This window comes from Hyperolius riggenbachi, chromosome 3, assembly GCF_040937935.1.
Source record: "Hyperolius riggenbachi isolate aHypRig1 chromosome 3, aHypRig1.pri, whole genome shotgun sequence".
In the NCBI taxonomy this organism is placed as follows: Eukaryota; Metazoa; Chordata; class Amphibia; order Anura; family Hyperoliidae; genus Hyperolius; species Hyperolius riggenbachi.
The window spans coordinates 140840284-140863862 of record NC_090648.1 but is presented as its reverse complement, the minus strand read 5'-3'; the positions used below and the strand labels follow the sequence as shown (position 1 = coordinate 140863862).

The 23579-nt window shown below is 43.3% G+C and overlaps 1 protein-coding gene across 3 annotated transcripts in view; it reads left to right on the top strand.

Moving 5' to 3' along the window:
* IGDCC4 (immunoglobulin superfamily DCC subclass member 4) overlaps positions 1-23579 on the top strand; it is a 169600-nt gene that overhangs the window by 133380 nt on the left and 12641 nt on the right. For 2 of the 3 annotated variants that reach the window (XM_068274997.1, XM_068275000.1), the window contains 3 exons: positions 4803-4908; positions 5841-5948; positions 18669-18900. In XM_068274997.1, coding sequence (XP_068131098.1) covers positions 4803-4908; positions 5841-5948; positions 18669-18900 — 446 coding nt within the window. The remainder of the gene's footprint in view (positions 1-4802; positions 4909-5840; positions 5949-18668; positions 18901-23579) is intronic. The other variant, XM_068274998.1, reaches the window with a different exon arrangement.

Below are 23579 nucleotides of genomic sequence, written 5' to 3'. Positions count from 1 at the left end.
TTAAAAGGTGGAACTAATATATGAAATATTCTGTATGGGCATCTCAATGTAGTGGAAGAGTCTAGCACTGAATAATCTGCATCTGTTTTGAATGCAAGTTGTGTAATCTGCCCATGTTTCGGGCTCTGCACATCTATGCAGCTGGTCAATTTGGGTGCAGCCTGCATGTAGAAGCGCTGCCATCTATTGTACAAAAATGTAAGGCTGCTTGTGGCTAGCTGCATTCATGTGTATCAGTTTGCATTCAATGGGCCTGATTCACAAAGCAGTGCAAAGTGTTTGCACGCCTGTGAAAAGCCCTTTATCACATCTAAACTTAGTTTAGACGTGATAAAAAAAACTTGCACGAAATTCCCGCAATCGCGCGGTGCACGGTGCAGTGCGTGCGATGCGCCCATTAAACCCTATGGGTGCTGCGCGCGCAAAACTTTGCGCGCGGGACTTTGCGTGCGATCAGCAGCACAAAGCGGTGGTAACTCAGCTAGTGCAAAGGTTATCACGCCTAAAGTCTTTTAGGTGTGATAACTGGGTTATCACCGCTTTGTGAATCAGGCCCAATGTATGTAGATAAGGGTTTAGTGCATTGTTTGCATCTGATTTGTATTCAAGGTGTATATTTCAGTCCCCGTGGGACCGTGTTCCTATTTCATATATCAGGTTCACCTTAAAAGTGAATGGGAACCCATATTTAAATAAAAAAAGTCAGATACTCACCTAAGGAGAGGGAGGCTCTGAGTCCCATAGAGCATCCCCTCTCCTCTCCCGGTCCCCGCTGTTGTCCTGGCTCCCCCATAGCGGTATTCGACCGTTTCGGTCAAATACCGCTGCTTCCCGGCAGAAGGGAGGCTTTGGAAATGCTTCGGGAGCCTAAGTGCTCCCGAAGACGGGCACTCTACACTGCGCACGCGCGAGTGCCCACTATGACGCACTCTTGCGTGCGCAGTATGGAGCTGCATGTCTTCAGGAGGACTCGGCTCCCGAAGACTTCCGAAGTCCCCTCGGCGGGGGATGTGAACGGAGGAGCCAGCACAGCACCGGGGACACCGGGAGAGGAGAGGGAAGGCTCATTAGGACCGAGCCTTCCCTCTCCTTAGGTGAGTATCTGACTTTTTTTTATTTAAATAAGGGATCCCATTAGCTTTAAAGGGATACTGTAGGGGGGTCGGGGGAAAATGAGCTGAACTTACCCGGGACTTCTAATGGTCCCCCGCAGACTTCCTGTGTTGGCGCAGCCACTCCCCAATGCTCCGGCCCCGCCTCCGGTTCACTTCTGGAATTTCTGACTTTAAAGTCAGAAAACCACTGCGCCTGCGTTGCCGTGTCCTCGATCCCGCTAATGTCATCAAGAGCGCACAGCGCAGGCCCAGTATGGTCTGTGTCTGCGCAGTACACTCCTGGTGACATCAGCGGGAGCGAGGACACGGCAACGCAGGCGCAGTGGTTTTCTGACTTTAAAGTCAGAAATTCCAGAAGTGAACTGGAGGCGGGGCCGGAGCATCGGTAAGCAGCTGCGCGGGCACAGGATGTCTGCGGGGGACCATTAGAAGCCCTGGGTAAGTTCAGCTCATTTTCCCCCGACCCCCCTACAGTATCCCTTTAAGTTGAATTACTAAAATAAACGGACTTTTGCACAATATTCAAATTTTTTCAGGTTTCACTTGTACTTTTCCCAGATCTCAGGGGGCTTCATCAGAGGCAAAATATTTCCATTATATTTCACAATTGGGACACGGCTTTCCACGTGGACAAGAGAGTCCACCAACATGCAGCGGATCCAAATCATTCAGACACCAGGGTGCTTTGTCACTGTCCCCTTTATATCGACTTATCATCTTATTGGCAGTTTGGTTAGCCCTGATTTGAAAATTTCATCCAACTTTATTATTTTATATGCTCCTTGGGGCAAAGGATGTACTGGAAATATTTTGCCCTTGATGAAGGGGCCTAAGTGATTTGAAGCGTGCGTTAGGCTTTAAGGAACCATGTTATGTGATTGTACCTTTGAGCTTGGAATATGTTGTTTTTATGATGTAGTGGACTGAACTTTGGACTGTATGTTCTTTGTTTTTGGAGGGTTTTTTTCAGAAGGGAAAGTAAGTTATTTTTTAACAGATTGCCTTTTAATTGAATACTCAATACTTTGTCAATGCAAACCATTCTATAAAGATTCATTAAATCGTCCTGAAAAACCGCTAGAAAGGGTTCACTTAAGAGCTGGTTCAGACGGATGACCGAACAAGCGGCCAATGGCAGCCCAGCGCCTCGTTCGATATGCTGCAAACTTGCTGACAAGTTCTTGTTGGCTTTCGGCTGCGCTTCCCAGCATGCAGCATTATTCATGCCCCTGGGGGACACAGAAGTGTGGCAGTAAACGATCCTGAAGCAAACATGTTGCTTCCACCATCGGCTAAGTGCCGGGCGGACGACAGCAAAAATCGTGATTGAAAAGCAGCGGTTTTGCAAACGACAGTAAACAATAGTATCGACAGCTATCCAGTCACCTGAATGGACAGCGTTAAAGGACAACTGAAGTGAGAGGTAGATGGAGGTTGCCATATTTATTTCCTTTTAAAGCGGACCTGAACTCAGAACGTCCTCTCTGCTCTAAAAAATACACAACAGCATAATAACCTTTAAACAAAAAACATTTCTTTGTTACAGCTGATACAAATCCTAAAATAAATCTGCACTATTTCTACTTCCTGATTCATGGAAGCAGACATAGGGCTAACATCCTGTGCTTTCAAATGAGCTTAACTGCCATCTCTGCCATGGCAGTTATGTGACACAGGGGAGAGATCAAATTACAACGTGTGATTAGACACATATGAGGGGGAATTAAACAGGATAACGTCTCTAAATACATACAGGGTGCATTTCTCTCTGTTTTCCTTCTGTCCTGTGCAAGAGTTCAGGTCCACATTAAGCAACACCAGTTGTCTGGCAGTCCTGCTGATCTATATGGCTGCAGGAGAGTCTGAATAACACCCAAAACGAGCATGCAGCTAATCAGGTGTTTCTGACATTATTGTCAGATCTGACAAGATCTGCTGCATGCTTGTTCAGGTCTATGGCTAAAAGTATTAGACTCAGAGGCTCAGCAGGAAAGCCAGACAACCGGAACTGTTTAAAAGGAAATAAATATGGCAGCCTACAGGGGGCATAACAATAGACCCTGCAAGGGATTCAGCTGCAGGAGGGCCTAGAAGCAACAGGGGGCCCTGTCCTGAGAGACTGACAACTAAGTGCAAGGAGAGGAAAAACTTTCTGCTCTCTGCACAATTGTTCTAATGACTGCATCTGCTCAGCCAATAATAACAGTATTAAAATAAAAGTCTTCTGCACACCATGGGCTTGATTCACTGATTTGTGATAACTCATATCACCGCCGCGCTAGCAATTGCAATTTTGCGCGAACAATTGTGGGTTCTACGCGAAATTTCACGATTGCGCGCGAAAACTCTAGCGCGGCTGTCATATGAGTTATCATGGTTTAGTGAATCAAGCCCCATGTGTGTCTGTATGTGTGAAAACATGCGCGTTTTATCACAGAAGCTAATGTGATCGATAGAGAAAATGTGAGCAGAGCTTCACGGTTGTCTGTTTTTATCTGTATGGGAAAGCACTAGCCGATTGAGTAACATCGATTCTCAATTTACCTGTGCAGAAAGCGAGGGGGGAAGGGGGCCTATCCAAAGTTTCGCAGGGGGCACCAATGATTTCTAGTTACGCCCCTGGCAGCCTCCCTATCCCTCTCACTTCAGTTGTCCTTTAAGCAACGACCAATGCAGACATCATTTAACTTGCAAAACCGTCTGTGTGATCCAGCCCTCAGACTATTTCTGGAGTGTCCTGCAGCCCATTATTATCCTCAAAAAATATGTGACACCTCTAAGAGGTGTGGCAAGGGCAGGAGGGTATGGGTTTGGCTTTGAAACCAGGAAGTCCACCCAAACACAAGGACCCCCTGGTGTTCCTAAGAGCCTCACCAGCAAACACCTGGTTCTGAAAAGAATTGTAAACCCTCCAATTCTGGTTTAGGTGCAGTTGTCAGCTATGCGTGCGCAGCAGCTGCGTCCACGCTGTGGATAATTACAACTGTCTTTGTGTGTAGGATTTAGCTCTATTGGGAAAAATAATTCTCAAAAGGGGTATCTGCTTCAACACACAGCCAGTGTTGTTGTTTTGCATATCAGACTACAGAGTATTTTTCTCTAAAAGAAAAACAATTACAAATGTTTATAACAAGTTCATTTCCTCTGCTCTCCTGCAGACAGCTCAGAAACACAGGCAGCTTCTGAGAGCTCTCTCACACACAGAGTTACACACATGGTTAACAGATGCACTGTGAGGGAATTCCCCCTCCCCTCATGACTCACTCTGCCGTCAGATTAGAGCAGACTGCCGTCAGGTTAGAGTGAAAGGAATTTGATACAGTAAACAAAAGAGATAAGCAAGTAAATTGTATACATCATTATTTACCAGCACTTCAGGAACTCTCTCAATCCCAGATTAAAAAAAACATGTTAATTGATAGTGTTCCTTTAAGCTTCCACTATAGAGATTACTGTAAGGCACATCAAAATAATTAGCAAATATTGTATTTGGTAAAAGGTGTGATATTTGAATCATACATCCTTAGACATTAAAAGTGTATTATTAATGTACTGTATCTATACTGTATAGGGTTGATTTGTGCCTGTTAGTATGCGCAACAGAAGAATTCTGTGATTCACTGAAATACACTCCAAAGGGCATACATGAAATGTTTCTTAATTCTTCCCCACTTCCTTACCTTACAGATGTCTTAGATGTGAATTCTGTGACTGGGATCATAGTTGGTGTCTGCCTGTGCCTACTGTGCCTCTTACTCTGCATGTGTGCAAGTTTCCAACAAGGCAAACAGAGGTGAGCCAGTCAAAACATCACTAATGGATACTGATCTTTTTATATTAGTTCATTAAGTTTAGAACTAAAAATACAGTATAGATATTTTACAGTGTTTTTTTTTTTCAATCAGGAAAATATGAAATGCTAAAAAAGGGAATTTTATTTTGGAGCTCCACCTGCCAGTTTAATAAATAGGTTTGGTAAGGAGACAAGGCTTCTCCATTTACATAATACATGGAGAACTATAGTTCTGAAAGGGAACCGAAACTGAGAAGGATATGGATTTTTCCTTTTAAAATAATACCAGTTGCCTGACTCTCTTGCTGATCCTGTGCCTCTAATACTTTTAGCCACAGCCCCTAAACAAGCATACTTTTAGCCACAGCCCCTTAACAAGCATGCTCTGACTGAAGTCAGACTATATTAATGGCATGCTTGTTTAGGGTGTGTGATTCAGCCACTACTGCAGCCAAAGAGAGCAGCAGGACTGACAAGCAACTGGTATTGTTTAAAAGGAAACATCCATTTCCCTCTCAGTTAAGGTTCCTTTTAATGATAAGCTGCCAAGTCTACAGCAGTAAACCAAAATACTTTTCTTCCTACAAATCATGCCAGTAAAACCAGCAGGTGGCGCTCCAAGAAAAGGAAATCTTTATTTGCAATATTTATATGCACCTTATTAAAATAGTATATATTTTTACGTAAAAGACATAAAAAAACACTAGTATATTAGATAAGCTAAACATAGTCAACCATAAAAAACAATATTACGTTTTGCGGAAAATGTTATGTTTATATACTGATCTTTTAGTTTTAGTTATTATATTGAGACACAGCAATTCCAGGGCATCATGTGTATCTGTATTCATCATGAAGTAATTATTTCATAAATTACAATAATGGCTTCCCTCTGCTCCTTCCATGTGCATTTTCTGTCCAAAACTACTCAGAGACCCCAGGAAGATCACACTCAAAGGAAGACCCCCTGGGGAGGGATGGGGAGTCTTTGCAAAGAGCTGGTTCTGCAGAGTCCCACCCCCCAAGCCAGGCAACAAAAGGTTAGCCAATGAACATTGTAGCTATATTGTAGCAGTTTGCCAAGGGCATTAAGGAATGATTTGCATATTCCACTTACTGCCATGCAGTGATGCATTATAGGTATTACTTCTTGCATATGTGGAAATTACATTTGTTAACACCCTCAAAAAATGTGTTTTGCATAGCTTTTTCAGTAGGGGGCTTTGGGCTCCTTCAGGCAGTGCAAATATTTTCAACGGTTTACAATTTTGATGATTGTGGCAGGCAAACAAGCCAAAATAGTATCAATAAAATGCATTTATGGATGTTTTTCTCTAGTAGCGTTGCAACAGGGTTTTGTTGTTGATTTTTGTGCTGCTCCATCAACCATAGTTTAACCCTGACCGATCGACTAATTTCCAATTCCGGCACCTAACCCTAACCTCTCAATGTTATCCCCTCTCTGACACATAAACTTTCTCTCAGCGTTAACCCCTTCTTGATACCTAATACTAACCCTTTCCTGATGTAACTGTAACCTCTTCTCCTGAACTGATGCATAACTCTAGCCACCCTCCAATGATAACTTCCTCCGAATGCCAAACCTTAACCTTGTAACCCCACCAACTAACGATCCTCCTCCTAACCTCAGAAATTCAACACATAACCCTAACTGCTAACAGTAACCAATACTTATCTTCAGTCATTTGCCCATTGATTTTTCTATCTAATAGTTGAACTGCTGTGCAAGATTAAAGGCCACTATCGCGAAAATCGTAAAAATGTAAAATAACGTAAACACATACAAATAAGCCGTACATTTTTTCCAGAGTATAATGAGACATAAATTACTTTTCTCCTATGTTGCTGTCACTTACAGTAGGTAGTAGAAATCTGACCGAGCCGACAGGTTTTGGACTAGCCCAGCTCCTTATGGGGGATTCTCAGGTTTTTCTTTATTTTTAAAAGCACTTAGTGAATGGCAGTTGCTCTGCCTGACTGACAAAAAAGTGTGCAAACAGGTAGGAAGGGGGGGGGGGGGGGGGTCTGCATCATTATATAAATTATTTTCAGGGATTGTCTCTTTAGAAATAATAAAGGCTATGCAGAGAATCCCCTATGAAGAGATGGGCTAGTCCAAAACCTGTCGGTTCTGTCAGATTTCTACTGCTTAATGTAAGTGACAGCAAACTAGGAGAAAAGTTATTTATGGCTTAAATGTATTTTAAATTTTACAATTTTCGCGATAGTGGTCCTTTAAGCAGCTAGCAGTGATGAACTACACAATAGACAAATATATGGGCTCTGCGTGTTACAACCAGGACTAAAGGATATTATGTCCAAAGTAAATCAGTTCTTCAATGCCAGTGTCCAACAATGAAAGGAGGAAAGGTAGCATCCAGTGCAGCTCTCTCAGCGGTGGGATTTGACAAGTGTCTGTATCAGAAAATGGAGAGAGAAGAGAGTGCTTATTATTATTATTATTATTTATTGTATTTATAAAGCACCAACATATTACGCAGCGCTGGACAATAAATATATACAATGATACAAGGATGACATACATAGGGTTATACACATAGAACAAAGTTATACATACAAATTGTACAAAATATATGATCATGTGATTATAGGCTGGTTAGGTAGGCCCAGTAATACAAGTAAAGGCTGTCATAGGACAGGAGCACATGATCCTGTAGATTACACTAGGGAGTGGAGGACCCTGCCAGAGGCTTACAATCTAAAGGGAGGGGTGGAAACACTTGGTGGGGCTGTTAAATATTCCTTAGAGAGTTACTGGGTGGTAGGAGGTGGGTAGGCCATCATAAAGAGGTGGGTTTTGAGGGCTTGCTTAAATGTGTTGAAAGAGGGAGCAAGTCTGATGGGTGGTGGAAGGGCATTCCAGAGGGTGGGGGCAGCTCTTGAGAAATCCTTCAGGCGGGCATGGGAGTGTGAAATGCGTGGGGTGGTGAGGCGAAGGTCATTGTAGGAACGGAGGGGGCGACCTGGTGTATACTTGTGAACAAGCTCCGAGATGTAGGTAGGGCAGGTTTTGTGCACAGATTTATACGCCAGGCATAGAATCTTAATACTTATCCTGAAACGGATAGGCAGCCAGTGCAGGGATTCACAAAGGGGAGATGTGGATGCAGAGCGGTGCGAAGAATGGATGAGTCTTGCAGCCGCGTTCATCACTGATTGAAGGGGGGCAGTGCGTTTCAGGGGGAGGCCAGAAAGGAGGGAGTTACAGTAATCAAGGCGGGAGATGATGAGGGCATGGATGAGCAGTTTGGTCGTGTCCGGGGTTAAGAAGGGGCGGATCTTGGAGATATTACGGAGGTGGAAATTGCAGGCTCTGGTGATGTTTTGGATGTGTGGAATGAAAGAGAGGTCAGAGTCCAAGGTGACACCCAGACAGCGGGCCTGGGAGGTAGGGAGAATGGTTGTGTTGTCGATTGTGAGGTGGAAATCTGGGAGGGGTGCAGCAGCATGGGGTGGAAAGATCAGGAGCTCAGTTTTGTCTGGGTTAAGCTTTAGGAACCTAGCTGACATCCAGGAGGAAATTGCTGAGAGACACGAGGAGACCTTGTTTATGGTGGTGGATAAGAGATCGGGGGTATGGAGGTAAATCTGAGTGTCATCTGCATAAAGGTGGTAATTTAAGCCCAGGGAGGAGATAAGCTTGCCAATTGAGGAAGTGTATATGGAGAAAAGAAGGGGGCCTAGAACAGAGCCCTGGGGGACCCCAACTGGGAGGGGGGCAGGGATTGAGGAGGAGCCATTGAAGGAAGTGGTGAAGGAGCGATTGGATAGGTAGGAGGAGATCCAGGCCAAGGCATGACCATGGATGCCCATGGACTGTAGTGATTGGAGGAGGAGGGAGTGGTCAACAGTGTCAAATGCTGCAGAGAGGTCAAGGAGGAGCAGGATGGAATAACAGCCTTTGGCCCTGGCAAGGGTAAGGTCGTTGACCACTTCGGCGAGGGCTGTTTCAGTTGAGTGTGCAGGTCGGAATCCAGACTGTAGGGGGTCAAGTAGGGTATTGGTGTTGATGTATTGGGTAATGCGTTGGTGGACTAGGCGTTCGAGGAGTTTAGAAGCATAGGGAAGGAGGGAGATTGGGCGGTAGTTTGAGGGTAGGGATGAGTCGAGTGAGGGTTTTTTCAGCAGGGGAAGTACAGTGGCCTGTTTGAATGCTTTGGGGAAGATGCCTGTGGAAAGGGTGAGATTGAACAAGGAGGTGAGGACTGGGGCCAGGTCAGGGAAGTGGGGACGAAGAGTATTCGCGGGTACCGGATCACAGGCAGAGGATGTGGGGGGGGGGGGGGAAAGCCACTAGCAGCAGGCTGACTTCATCAATGGTGGCAGGAGCAAAAGAGGCGAGGGGTGGATGAGACAGGGGAGCAGCTGGGAGGAAAGGCAAGGGGACAACCTGAGAGGCCTTGGGAAGGGAGGGATGGAGGAGGGAAATTTCATTGCGTATTGTTGCAATTTTAGTGGTGAAGTGGTTGGCAAAGTCGTTGGCTGAGAGGGAGGAGCTGGGAGGGGGAGGAGTGGGGTTGAGGAGGGAATTGAAGGTAGCAAAAAGCTGTCGAGGGTTGGAAGCTTGGGTTCCAATCAGTGCTGCAAAGTACCTTTGTTTAGCCTCAGAGAGGGCAGTGTGGAAGAGTAACAGTTTGGCCTTGTAATCTAGGAAGTCAGAATTGAGATGTGATTTCCTCCATTTCCGTTCGGCTGCTCGAGTTTCTTTCCTGAGGTTAAGTGTGTGAGTGTTGTGCCAGGGTTGGGGGTGCAATGCCTTTAATTCGGTTTGCAAATTGCAAAAGAAATGCACATACAAGATCTCATAAATTTGCAAGCATATCTCACATGCTCGGACGTTGACCGAGGCCAGCGGGGGATATCCACAAGGGTCCGTGGTAGGTATAGAGTCCAGACGAGCTCCGTGATCCAGGTTATAATGACATCCGAGGAGTGGAACATTGAGCATGTGAGATACTGTATGCTTGCAAATTTATGCAATCTTGTATGTGCATTTCTTTTGCAATTTGCAAGCTGAATTAAAGGTGTTGCACCATAGAGGTGCTCTCTTCTCTCTCCTTTTTCTGATGCAGTAGTGATAAACTGACTGGGTGTTTTGTCTATACAATAGCCTTTTGGCTACTGTGCCAAAATTAAGTACTTGACCCCAACACAGCTGCCACATTCTATCTTTAACATTACATTCCAGATTAACCGAATGCCAAAATTAACTGATCCCTCATTTAGGCCCACTGCAGAATAAATCCTGTTGTTTCTGGCTATCTATAGTGTAACAGTGTGTACAGTGTTTTATCATCTCCCATTCATACCTTGTACTGTTGAAGGCTTTAACAGCTGAGACCACTACAAGTTGGTTGCATGGTTCTGGAGAGGTGGCCCAGGACCAGTTCTGAGCCTCCTGGGGCAAAGGTAAACTGGGGTGCCCCAACAAATAAGGCCCTTGTGGCCCCAGAGCTGGATGTCGCCCTTAGCTGCCCCTCAACTCTCTTGTGCTCCCTGGGCCCCTGCACGATAGCACGGAATACGTTATGTATAATTTTTATAATATGCTCCAGATTTAAAGAGGCAGGCAGTGGGAAAAAGACAGGAAGCAGAACGGAGCACTCGGGTTAGGTGAGATATAATGCTGTTTCTTGCAGGGGCCCCGGGGAGTACAGAAGGGTTAAGGGGGAGGTCGGGGGTCCGGCATTGCGCCCAAAGGAGCACAGAAGGGTTAAGGGCAAGGTTGGGGGCCCTGGTGCCACCTATAATGTCTTTTACAGTATCCAAGTGCCTCCTACAATGTTTTTTACTGTATCTAAGTGACTTGGGCATAGGGGGCATTTGGATACTGTAAAAAACCATTATAGGTTTAAAAAAAATCTCCCCTCCCCCCCCCCCAGTAATGAGCCCTGGATCCATGTGAACTGCGCAGGTGAAGGAGTCTGCAGCATCACATGTCTTCTTACCAAAAAGATGAAGGTGCAGTCTGTCCAGCGTCAGCGTCCACCCGTAGCGGGAGCACGGCACCTCTTCCCTCCTCGCAGGCCTGGATGTACTGACATGATGACACATGCCTGCGTTACCGTGGGGAGAGCGCTGCTGCTGCCATCTGTGGTGCGTCTAACCACCAGGAAGAAGAGGCACTTCAGGCAAAAGGGATCCATGGCAACCGGGTCAGTGCGGCCAATCAGGTAAAGTATATCCTTCCCGCTGACGCTCACCAGCACAGACCGCACACCAGCTACCAGAGGCACGCCATGGTACCTGGCAGCCTGAGGAATTACATTTTTAAAGGGTTGATGCTTGGTGAGTCTCTGGGGCCCGGGGGCAATTGCCCCCCCTCCCTTGCCTTAACTCAGTGTTTCTCAACATGTTATTGGTATGTCTTCTAAAACCCTGTACTTACCAAGTACCCCCTAGCATAGGAAGCATTATCACAAGTACCCCTTGACATATTATTATTATTATTATTATTTAGTATTTATATAGCGCCAACATATTACGCAGCGCTGTACAGTGTATATATATATTGTCTTGTCACTAACTGTGTAAGTACTGTAGTCTAGGGCCAATTTTTTTTTTTTAGGGGGAGCCAATTAACTTATCTGTATGTTTTTGGAATGTGGGAGGAAACCGGAGTGCCCGGAGGAAACCCACACAGACACGGAGAGAACATACAAACTCTTTGCAGATAGTGCCCTGGCTGGGATTCGAACCAGGGACCCAGCGCTGCAAGGCGAGAGAGCTAACCACTACGCCACCGTGCTGCCCATATATATATATATACGTAGTACATAATTGGTTCTAAACAATTTCCAAGCATTTTACTATTTCTTTTAATTAGCTAAAATACTACCGTCTTTCCCCGAATATAAGACACTGTCTTATATTCTTTTTGGGGAGGAAATGTGTGCTAGGGCTTATTTTGGGGGGTGGGAGGGGCTAGACGCTTTGTGTATGGGCAGGTGCGTGGACTCTTACCGCACCCCCCTTGTGGCTGCGTCCCCCTCCGTTCCTGGTAATTCCTCCGGCGGCAGCGGCATTGTAATGGATCTGTGAGGGCGCCCTTTGATCTTCACGCAGTACGCCAGGCCGGCTCTGCGCTGGCGCTCTCTTCCTGTCATCATGTGCGCCCGGCAGATGCGTCCCAGGCGCACATTGATTAATCAATGTGCGCCTGGGACGCATCTGCCGGGCGCACATGATGACAGGAAGAGAGCGCCAGCGCAGAGCTGGCCTGGCGTACTGCGTGAAGATCAAAGGGCGCCCTCACAGATCCATTACAATGCCGCTGCCACCGGAGGAATTACCAGGAACGGAGGGGGACGCAGCCACAAGGGAGGTGCGGTAAGAGTCCACGCACCTCCCCATACACACAGCGCCCCCCCAGCTAGGCCTTATTTTCGGGGTAGGCCTTATATTTCAAGCATGCTTGAAATATAAGGGAGGCCTTACTTTCGGGGTAGGTCTTAAATTAGGGGAAAGACGGTAATTAAGTGTTGTTTAACCACTTAAGCCCTCGGTCGTTTTCACTTTATGCATCCGAGCAATGTTCACCTCCCATTCATTAGCCTATAACTTTATCACTACTTATCACAATGAACTGATCTATATCTTGTTTTTTTCCGCCACCAATTAGGCTTTCTTTGGGTGGTACATTTTGCTAAGAGCTACCTTACTGTAAATGCATTTTAACAGTAAGTATAAGAAAAAAACTGAAAAAATTCATCATTTCTCAGTTTTCGGCCATTATAGCTTTAAAATAATACATGTCTTCATAATTAAAACCCACGTATTGTATTTGCCCATTTGTCCCGGTTATTTCACCGTTTAAATTGTGTCCCTATCACAATGTATGGCGACAATATTTTATTTGGAAATAAAAGAGCATTTTTTCCGTTTTGCATCCATCACTATTTACAAGCTTATAAAAAAAAAAAAAAAAACGTAGTAAATATTTATGTTTTGGGGTTTTTGTTAATTGTAATGTTTTTTTTTTATTATTAAACATTTTATGTGGGTATTTTTGGGAGGGTGGGATGTAAATAGTATTTGATTTGGGGAAATATATGTGTATTTTAATTTTTTTTTACTTTTAGATGTAGTTTTACTTTTTGGCCACAATATGGCAACCTTGAGTTTGTTTACATGATGTCACTCTAAGCGTAACATGTATGCTTAGAGGGACATAGGAGTCAGAAAAAGCGAAGCTTCCGAGAGAAGCTGTCACTTTTTCTGCGGGGGAGAGGAATCAGTTATCGGGCACCATGGCCCGATTCATTGATTCTTGGGCTAACGATCCGCAGCCGGGAGCGTGTGTGCGCGCGCGATCGGCCGCGGGAGCACACATGTCCTCTTTGATGTAGAACTACGTCAAGGAGGACAAACTGGTTAAATAAGATTTATTATTTTCTAAAACTCAAAATTTGTTTTTCTTGGTAAAGTATATCAAGCCCGAGTACCCGCTGGAACTATCAGAAGTACCCCCTGAGGTACGCGTACCACACGTTGAGAACCTAGGCCTTAAACAGAAGTGCCAGCTGTGAGGTGGCCATACATAAGATATACTTATCTGTTGACCAGCACATGCCTGATTGATAACTTCCAATCGACTTCAGAGATTTCATCAACTGAAAATGTGATTGGGTACAGCATTCAATTTTTATCATGCAGGGGAGAAGTGATGGCGCATTGATGCCACATATGTGTTTACTACATGACAAGGTACAGCCTTAGAAGTTGCAGTGCTTCTGGCGGTGATTGATCAGATCTCCAAGGCGTTATCGACCGATGAATTTACTAAAAATAAAACATGATCGGTGTGCTTCAAACTAGCAGTCCTGGGTGTGCCTCATGGAAATGACTGGCACATTCCACTCATTTTACCAAGTCATACATTATAGGTGACATCTTGTGCATGCTGAGGTATAATTTGTAAATGTTCTGTTTTAGAAGGCAAATTATACTTTTCAGCTGCGTTTTTAGAAAATATGTTCTGTAACAACACACCCTGCTGTTTCCTTGAGTGCTGCAGCCACCCCAATGTGTACAAAACATACAGTTATCAAATGAATCACAGTTTAATCCAGTAATGAAGCATACGAAAAAAATATGTTCACTTTTGTATGCAGTCATAATACTTGCTGTATTTAAAAATCCATTTGCATAAAGAATTTTATTTTCTCTTGATATCAGTTTAACGCAAGCCTCTTCATAATGTATAATAGAGGTAGAGAGACAGCGTGAGGTAATCAGACTTTCCTGTGGTATAAAGTGCTGTCAGGGGAGACGTGTGTGCAGTTATATGCGCCAATTAGTAGACTGGGGAGAGGTTTTCCCAGGCTGTGATGCAGAGCTACAGGAACACAAGGGGGGGGGGGACAAATTACAATAATTGTATGCTTAAAGGGAACCTGAAGCGAGAGGGAAATGGAGGCTGCCATATTTATTTCCTTTTAAACAATACCAGTTTTGGTAACCTCCCAATCCCGTGTCTCTAATACTTTAGGCCATAGACCCCGAACAAGCATGCAGCGGATCAGATACTCTGACTTAGCTTACTCAAGTTTTGCTGGATTAGCCATATGCTTGTTCCAGGGTTTTGACTCAGATACAACTTATGCCAATGGAAAAATATCCAAAAAGTAGGTGAAAAAGTACTATCAAAATAACGTTGAGCATTTTTTTGCTTGCTGATGGTTTAGATGGTATTTTATTGACACGTTTGAAAATCTCACCTTGGAGATAACTCAGGAGAAAAAGTTAATTGCATATGGGCCCAGGTGTCATGGCTGCATCCTAAATTAAACCTGAACTTTAATGGACAACTGAAGTGAGATGTACAGTATATGGAGGCTGCCATATTTAATTCATTTTAAGCAATACCAGTTGCCTGGCTGTCCTGCTGAGCCTCTGCCTCTAATACTTTCAGCCATAGACCCTGAACAAGCATTCAGCAGATCAGGTGTTTCTGCCATTATTGTCAGATCTGACAAGATTAGCTGCATGCTTGTTTCTTGTATTGTTCAAGCACTACTGCAGCAAATTAGATCAACAGGGCTGCTAGGCAACTAGTTTCAAAGGAAATAAATATGGCAGCCTCCATATCCCTATTACCTTGGGTTACCTTTATAGGACAACTGAAGTGAGAGGTATATGGAGGCTGCCATATTTATTTTCTTTTAACCAGTACCAGCTGCCTGGCAGCCCTGTTGATCTAATTTACTGCAGTAGTGCTTGAACAATACAAGAAACAAGCATGCAGCTAATCTTGTCAGATCTGACAATAATGGCAGAAACACCTGATCTGCTGTATGCTTGTTCAGGGTCTATGGCTGAAAGTATTAGAGGCAGAGGCTCAACAGGACAGCCAGGCAATTGGTATTGCTTAAAATGAATTAAATATGGCAGCCTCCATATACTGTACATCTCACTTCAGTTGTCCATTAAAGTTCAGGTTTAATTTAGGATGCAGCCATGACACCTGGGCCCATATGCAATTAACTTTTTCTCCTGAGTTATCTCCAAGGTGAGATTTTCAAACGTGTCAATAAAATATCATCTAAACCATCAGCAAGCAAAAAAATGCTCAACGTTATTTTGATAGTACTTTTTCACCTACTTTTTGGATATTTTTCCATTGGAAAATGCTTAAAAGTTATTCTAAATAGAAGATGAAAAATTATCTCCTGGGAGAAAACTCAGGTGAAAGAGTGAATTGCATATGGGCCCTGGTTGGCAAAGCATGCTGTATTTTCTAGTAAGACACTCCACCACTGACTTCAGGCCTACAGATACATTTTCTTGCTCAACTGTTCCTGAGTTAAGAAATTGCTAAGAGACTGTATTGGATGTCCAAATTTCATATTAATAATATTGCTAAATACTTCAAACTTTTGTTCATAAATTTTCAGTGCTTGCTTACTCAGCACATACCATAAGGTCGCTTGTGGCTCCTTATTGCACACCTTCTCTAAACCTAGGGAGACCGTCGTGCTATGATAATTGCTGTGTAGCTTCACAGTGCTGGAGATCCAGGGTTTATTCCTGAGAGGATGCAATCTGCATGGGGGTTTACCTGTATTTGCATTGGTTACCTACAGGCATTGTTTTTCTCCCTCATCCCAGATAGGTTAGTTTGTTCACCCAAAATTGACCTTTGACTGGTTGGAATCATTGACTACTATGGGCAGCGATATTAGATTGTGAGCTCCTTTTGGGACATGACTTTGGACTCGTTAAACTTCTCTGGACTTCTATAAATAATAATGAATGAATGAAATACATAATAATGAAAAAAATAATGTCCTGTACTTCCTAGCTATACTCAATGGCTTCTTCTAATAGTTGTATTATTGTCCTGTATACTTCTACTTGGTGTGGAAGTGATATTGTTCTTCCTCAATTACATGTTCTGTCTGTGCTCTTAAGCTGGCCACTAACGGTCCAATTTCGGGCAAAAATCATTCGAGCAATCAAAAATTCTGATCGGATTGGTTGTAAATAATCTCAGTTGATGGGCACAATCGATAATGAACGATTATAAAAACAATCGTCCGATTGAATTTTTGTCGAACCAAAATTTGGATTTTCTTGTTGGTCGTGATAGATAGGAAGCAATGATTGGTTAGTTGATGGTGTACTGAACGATTTTTCGTCCGACCAGAATTTCTGATCGCTTTAACAATTTTTCACTAGAAATTGGACCGTTAGTGGCCACCTTTAAATCTGGCATTTCACTGAGAGATCTCCCTTCAGTTGAGGGCACCTCTAGCTACTTAGTATTAGAAAGCCAGAGGTACACTCAGTATTAAGGGCCATCTGTGGCTACCTACACCGGGCAGGGAAAGTAAGGGAGAAGTGACAGCTGGGCCAGCCAGCACATTTGCGGTGCAGTTTGTGGGGTTTGTAGGTGTGTAAAGAGGAAAGTCTATGGTGCCAGAACATCTGTGCCTGTAGGCTCCTGTGATGTAAATTGATGCCTGCTTGGCACTGACATCCCTGGGTGGCTATAATGGTTAGTTATGTCATCCATGGTAACCCCAGAGCCAAATCCATCACCAGGATTGCAGACAATCATTGAAGAACCTTGTAAGAAGGATGGACCTTTTGCTGCTAATTGCTGATGAAGCCTTCAGTCAGACTGCAAGATGACAGATGAAGACATAAGAATATAGATGACATTTTAGTTGTGGGTTACTAGTGACATAGAACATAGATGCAGTTTATTTTGAAAACAAGTGTGTTTTTTTCATTGGGATTTTCTCATTGTGGAAGTTTTTCCACCTTAATCCTTGTGTGAATAAACAGTAGACTACTAGTAGTAGTATGTGGGAAAAAAACAGGGCAGGTTCAAGTAACAATTGAGCCCTAGGGCAAAGTTAGCCTGGGGGCCCACCAACAGACCCCCCCCCCCGACCAAAAAGCGTCATTAGAGGCACTTTGTTGCAGCCAAATTTCCCTCCTGGGCCCCTGAGCTGGCTGCTGACCCTCCCCCAATCACCTCCCAACTTAACTGTGCTCCCTAGGACCTCTGCAGTGTCTATGTCAGTGTAGTGACTCACCTGCCCGCCAGCACAGATGAGATGCTACTCTGCCAAAGACGCAGAGTCCCTGGGGAGCAACAGTTAAGATGGGGGAGGGACACCTTGGGGGCCCCTACAGGCTCTGGGGCCCTGGGGCAATTGCCCATTTTTTCCTATGGTAGCTCCGGCCCTGGAAAAAAAAAACGTGCTACTTATTAACCGGATGGGAACTGGGAGTGGCATTTTGGGTAGCCCCGCCCCATCACCACTAGGCACCAGGGGAATTCCCAAAAAGCCTGGTATCCTCTGACATTGGGCACTAGCGATTTTCAAGGGGAGAGGGATGATGCATTGCCCCCCTGGAGGCATACCTGCAGGCTGGTATGCCTCAGTAAACATTAGGTGATGGCACACACTGTTTATTCCCCTGCTGACCAGCCTGCATGTGTGGTTGGCAGGACGGTTGACATGTGTGGGAGTTTACTCTTTATTCATCCCCAACAGAGCAAGAAAAAAAAAACAGAAATAATTAGGCCCCATTCACACTGGAGCACTTTACTAGCGATTTCAGCAACACTGTCAATCACTGGCGACCTCTAGTGTTTTGAAAAATGCTACTGCAATGTAAGGTGTAGGGCAGTGTTATTACTGTAGTGGTCGCCAGCGATAAGCGATTTGCTGACATTGATAGATCTCACATTGATAGATAACACTGGGGGGTAGACAGGAACACGTATCAAACATATGTTCAATGTACATGCTGCAAGCTGAACGTAAAGGGAGGATGTATCATAAGATATTTTTAATAGATCATACTTGGAGCATGGAGGGTTGGGGGAAGGGGACATGGGTGGGAGTTGTATAGAAGTAAGTTTCCATAGCTTCGTACTCTATGAAGCCAGCTGCTGCAGCCAAGGCAGTAAATGACCGATATCAGTTAGATATATTGATCGTTTACCACATCTAGCTAGTGTATGCTCAGCTTAAAGGTGGAACTTAGTACATCCTCTATGTATATCATACACGTAATAACATTGTCACCAGTTTCTAGTGGATCGGTCACTACAGAAGATCTAGTGATCTAGATGCCATACATATTGCATGATTGACTAGTAAAATCAGAGATAATGGATTTTGTTGTGAGTGGGGACTGGCAAGATAGTGTCAATAAGTTATTGATCATTCTAATTGTCTCCCCTGATTCTTCCTTAGGGATCCAGGATCTGAGCTGGGGCAAAGATCTAACAGATGTCCATCTTCTTATCAGAGGGCAAGACAGGGTTCCTGTTCTCAGAACCACTGCCAGGACTCACACGAGCTGGAGACCCTGATGCCCTCTCGACATGAAGATACCCCTACTCTTCCAGTCCCAGAGGTCACTGAACTTATAGGAGGCCTTGTATCAAACCCTCCAGTGGAGGACAAGAACCAGCTCAAGATGAAGGTGAGCAAAACTTGAAGGTACATAGACACTGAAACGGGATAACTTAAGTCATATGCAGCGATAGTATAAAGCAAGCAATTCTGTTAGTGCATATACTGTTTTCATTACATTCTTTCTCATTGTGATATAAAACTACTGCTCATATCCGCTGAACTAGGAACTGAAATGGCTTGGGCTGACCTGTTGAATGGATGTTCACTGTGGATGCCTGTTCCATTAGCCAGGGAATTCATTTTTAACTGTCTCAGGTACGCTTTAAAGAGAACCTGTACTGGGTAAAAATATTTAAAATAAACACATGAGGTAACTTCAAATGAACATTACATAGTTACCTTGCCATCAGTTCCTCTCAGAAGCTCACAATTTTGTTCTGACAATAATCCCTTCCAGTTCTGACAATATTTTGTCAGATATGAAATAAATCAGTTGCTGTCAGTAAAATATCAGTTGCTGTCAGTTATAGCTGAGAGGAAAACTGATGTACCAGGTAATGTCCATGTTTCCCTATGGCTCAAGTGGGCGATGTTACAGTTTAACTGTGTGCTGACCAGAAAGCGGTTATGGGTAATGGCCATTTTCAAAATGGAGGACGGAAAATCCCCTTGATCACAGTGAACAAACAGGACGCGGGAGAGGAGAAAGACAATGAGGAGTAGACTACATGGAAGGTAAGTATGACATGTGTATGCTTATTTTGACTTTTAATTTTCAGTTCAGGTTTTCTTTAAGCTACACAGTCGATGGGTATGAGTACCTCTGGAACCTTACCAGTTCAGCAATATCATGCCCTACACATGGCCATAGCTAGGGATCATAATGCCCAGGACACCCATGCGTTATGGTGTCTCCCCATTCTAGAGAAAGTGCAATGACAATTGCTGCACCACCAACTTTGGGGAACAAACTCCAAGGTCAACAGTGTCAATAGCTGTAAAGAGATAGCTGATAAATTAAGAATAAAGAGTGGAAAATATTACCGTAGATTGTATCTATGGAATCTATGGAATTTTCTGGCTTTCAAGTTTTAAAGGTAAAAGTGCCTCTGGCCATCTGCAATCAGTGTTGTTGCCTGTGCTCTTAGTCAAAGGGAGGCGGGGCCCTGAGACAGTATAAGCATAGACAAAAATGGCCATGACTTCACAAGTCCCGCCTTGTTATAATCATTACACTGCTAGCCATGAGCAAAGGAACATCATTACTTTCAGCTCTACTGTTCAGTCAGCTGGAGAGGTTGGCAGGAAAAAATGTTTTTCTTAGAAAGTGGGCAACTCCCAAATAAGATGTGTTGCAGCTAGGGATGATTCATGAGATGCAAATATTTCCGAGTTCATGCAGATTTATGTCAAATTTTATGCAAGTATATGCAGCTTGAAAATGGACCAATCAAGTCCCACCCAGGTTTAAACTGATTGGTCCATTTTCAAGCTGCATATATTTGCATAAAACAAATCATAAATCTACATAAATCATGAACTCAGAAATATTGCATCTCATTGATCATCCCTACCTGTAGCTAGAGAGGTGGAAGCAGAGGTGAAGTTATAGTACCTTTTTATGTTCACCAGTTGTTTGAATCTGTGACAGATCTGATGACATTGTAAACATGTAATGCCTAATAATATTGTGCTGCTGGTAGGGTGAAAGTTAAATCATCCTGTATATCAGTTTTTGGTGCGACTAGCAGTCTTCCCCCACCTCTATTTATCTAAATACATAGAGGTGGAGCATAATTTTATATCCTCGGATATGTTATAATGGACCCACCATTCTATGCACTGTCCTTCTTTGTTAATGGTACAGCCCCCAGCTGAATGTGTGCCTTCATCACCACTGTTCACTGCACTGCCAATATCTCCTGTTGTAGGGACTTGTTATCAATGGGGAAATTAATGACCACTGGGATCCCTTAGCAAAAAAATACATTTTGTTGGAAAATTTTGTAAAACAAAAACATGAAATCAGTCAAAAATTTTTTTTAACAGAGGCGCCAATCAGAATAAAATAAGTTAAAATATCATAAAATGGGGGGTCTTGGATGATTCACCACCCCAGAAATCAGACACTAAATTTGATATAAATAATCATTCACAATTTATTAATTTGACTCCCACAATTTCGCAACGCGTTTCACGGGTCTGTCGCCCGCTTCCTCAGGCAGTATAAAACAGGAGCACTAAAAAAACATAAAAAATATATACACACATATCACATGTCTATAATATTGCACAATTCCAAAATACAAAACATTCCCTCCATAAAGTGCAAAATTCAATATACGCTGCAAAAATGTGCAACATTAAATATGCGCTGCATCACATGTCTGTCCACATTCGTGCAATCCATATATTGCAAATCTTCATCCATGACTTTGTGCATATATTCAAACAAACACATCAAGAAAAATTTAAAAATAAAAATTAATAAATAAAATAAAAATACCCATATGAAGTTTATGATATAATCAATTCCTTATCGTGTCCATACACATATAAAAAAATCCACTGAGCACTTGTATATATTGCTATGACCATATATACACCCTATGTAGAGCAGCCAACATCCGTTTTAAAATCCATTCACCATATACTCACACAAGAATCCTCCACGCCAAATGCAGCCTGTGGGGGTGAAAAGTTTGCGGAGGATCGCTTACCTGAAGTGTCACTTGGTCTAAGTGTAGCACCTCTGTGACCTGCCGCTGCGGCGTCCTGTCTTTTAAGTGATCGTATACTTGTGGGGACTGGACGGGACTTCCTCTGGAAATGTCGTCATGCGGAAGTCGTGGATGCGCTCCACGACTCACCGCATGCGTTCCAAGAGGGGGCGGTATCTAGCTTCCCTAATTCCGGAGGATGTAATGTGTTGCGAGCATGTGCGGACATGCGCGCAGCTAAAAATTACGGCTGAGCGCTGCGTTCCACAGTGGAACGCGCTACGTTCCCTCCCCGTCTGGAGTTGTCTCATGTTTCCAGGATGGGAAAAACTTACATCACGTGGTCGCCTAGTTGCCTCTATGTTCTGTATAGGCTGTTGCTAGGGGCATTAAAATAATCCATTAGAGGTGTATATATATATATATATACACATGCGAAACCACATCCACATATACATAAAAACTATATGGGGAAATGATGAGTAAAATAAAACGCATATTCTTTTCCCATAAACGCGTATAAAATTGGGTTATAGAAAACAGATATTTAGTAGAGGTATATACATATCTATAAAAAAATTATATACAGAGAGAATACAAAGTATAAAGAATTTATATTAAAAAGATACATATATATATATACATATATATACACTTATATATATATATAAACACAAACAAAGGGAGGGAGGGGGGGAAAATTCCCTCTACCTAAACAAAGGAGGGTTGTGTACAGACATGCATACATGCACACACATACCGCCACACGCATCCCACATGTGTGCATGTACACCCTGCACTCTCCCGCGTGTGCATGTCCACACACCCACATGTGTATACACCCGCATATACGCTCCCATCCACATACATCTATGCACATGCATACACAGATACACCCGTATATTCTCTATACACACACCTATATAGGGGGAGGGGGGGGGGAGATTTTGTTATTAAAAGAGAGCAACTTGCAAGTATCATCTTTCATACCAATTCATCACCAGGGGATGATGAAGAGGATTTCTTTTGACTAGTATGTTTTTTCTAGTTGTTCGTTGAGACCATCGGGTACCAATGTTTTTAGGGTCTGTATCCAGAATGTTTCCCTTTTTTTAAAAAATATTGAACGCATCATGTGCCAGGGGATTGATGGCTTCAAAAGCTATAAAAGAAACCCCTGCAGGATCACTGTTGTGAAACTGTAGAAAATGTTTGGATAAACCTTGTGTAAGGAGGCCTTTGGAAATATTTTGTTTGTGTTGGCCTATCCTTTCCCGAAGTAACTGGGTTGTTCGACCTACATATTGCAATTGGCATTGGCAGGAAGCCACATAAATTACAAACCTAGATTCGCAATCTATGTGTTTTAGTATTGGGTAAATTACTCCGTTAGTATGGGCTTCTATGTGGTCCGTTTGGGTTAAGAATGTGCAGGCCAGACAGCGTTTCTTGAGGCAGCTAAAGGAGCCAATTGGTAGTTTGTGTTCTCCTGAACTGGGATTCCTTAATTTGCTTGGGGCTAATAGATTCTTCAGATTGGGTGCCCTCCGGAACGTAACCAGGGGTTTGTTGGGGATATTATTCCTTAAGTTTGGATCCTGTCTTAATATGTCCCATCTTTTTTGTAAAATATTATTAATGTTTTTTTGTTGTGTACTATATTTCGTGATGAATCTCAATACGGAACTTGTGTCTGTTTGTGATTCCGTTATGTCTTTGTGTTGTTTATTAGCAGGAATTTTTGCTTTTATACGTGCATCCTCAATTAGGGTTTTTGGGTATTTGCGTTCCTGAAATTTCTTCACCAATATTTTGGATTGTTCATCATAATCATTTATGTTTGAACAGTTTCTAAAAATCCGCTTAAATTGATTATATGGTGTGTTGGTAGTCCATGGTTTGTAATGGAAACTGTTAAAATGTATGTATCCATTAGCGTCTACTTGTTTAAAATGAGTCTTGGTTTTGATTCGGCCCTCCCCATGGAATAACACCAGATCCAGAAATTCAATGGAGTCCTTATCAT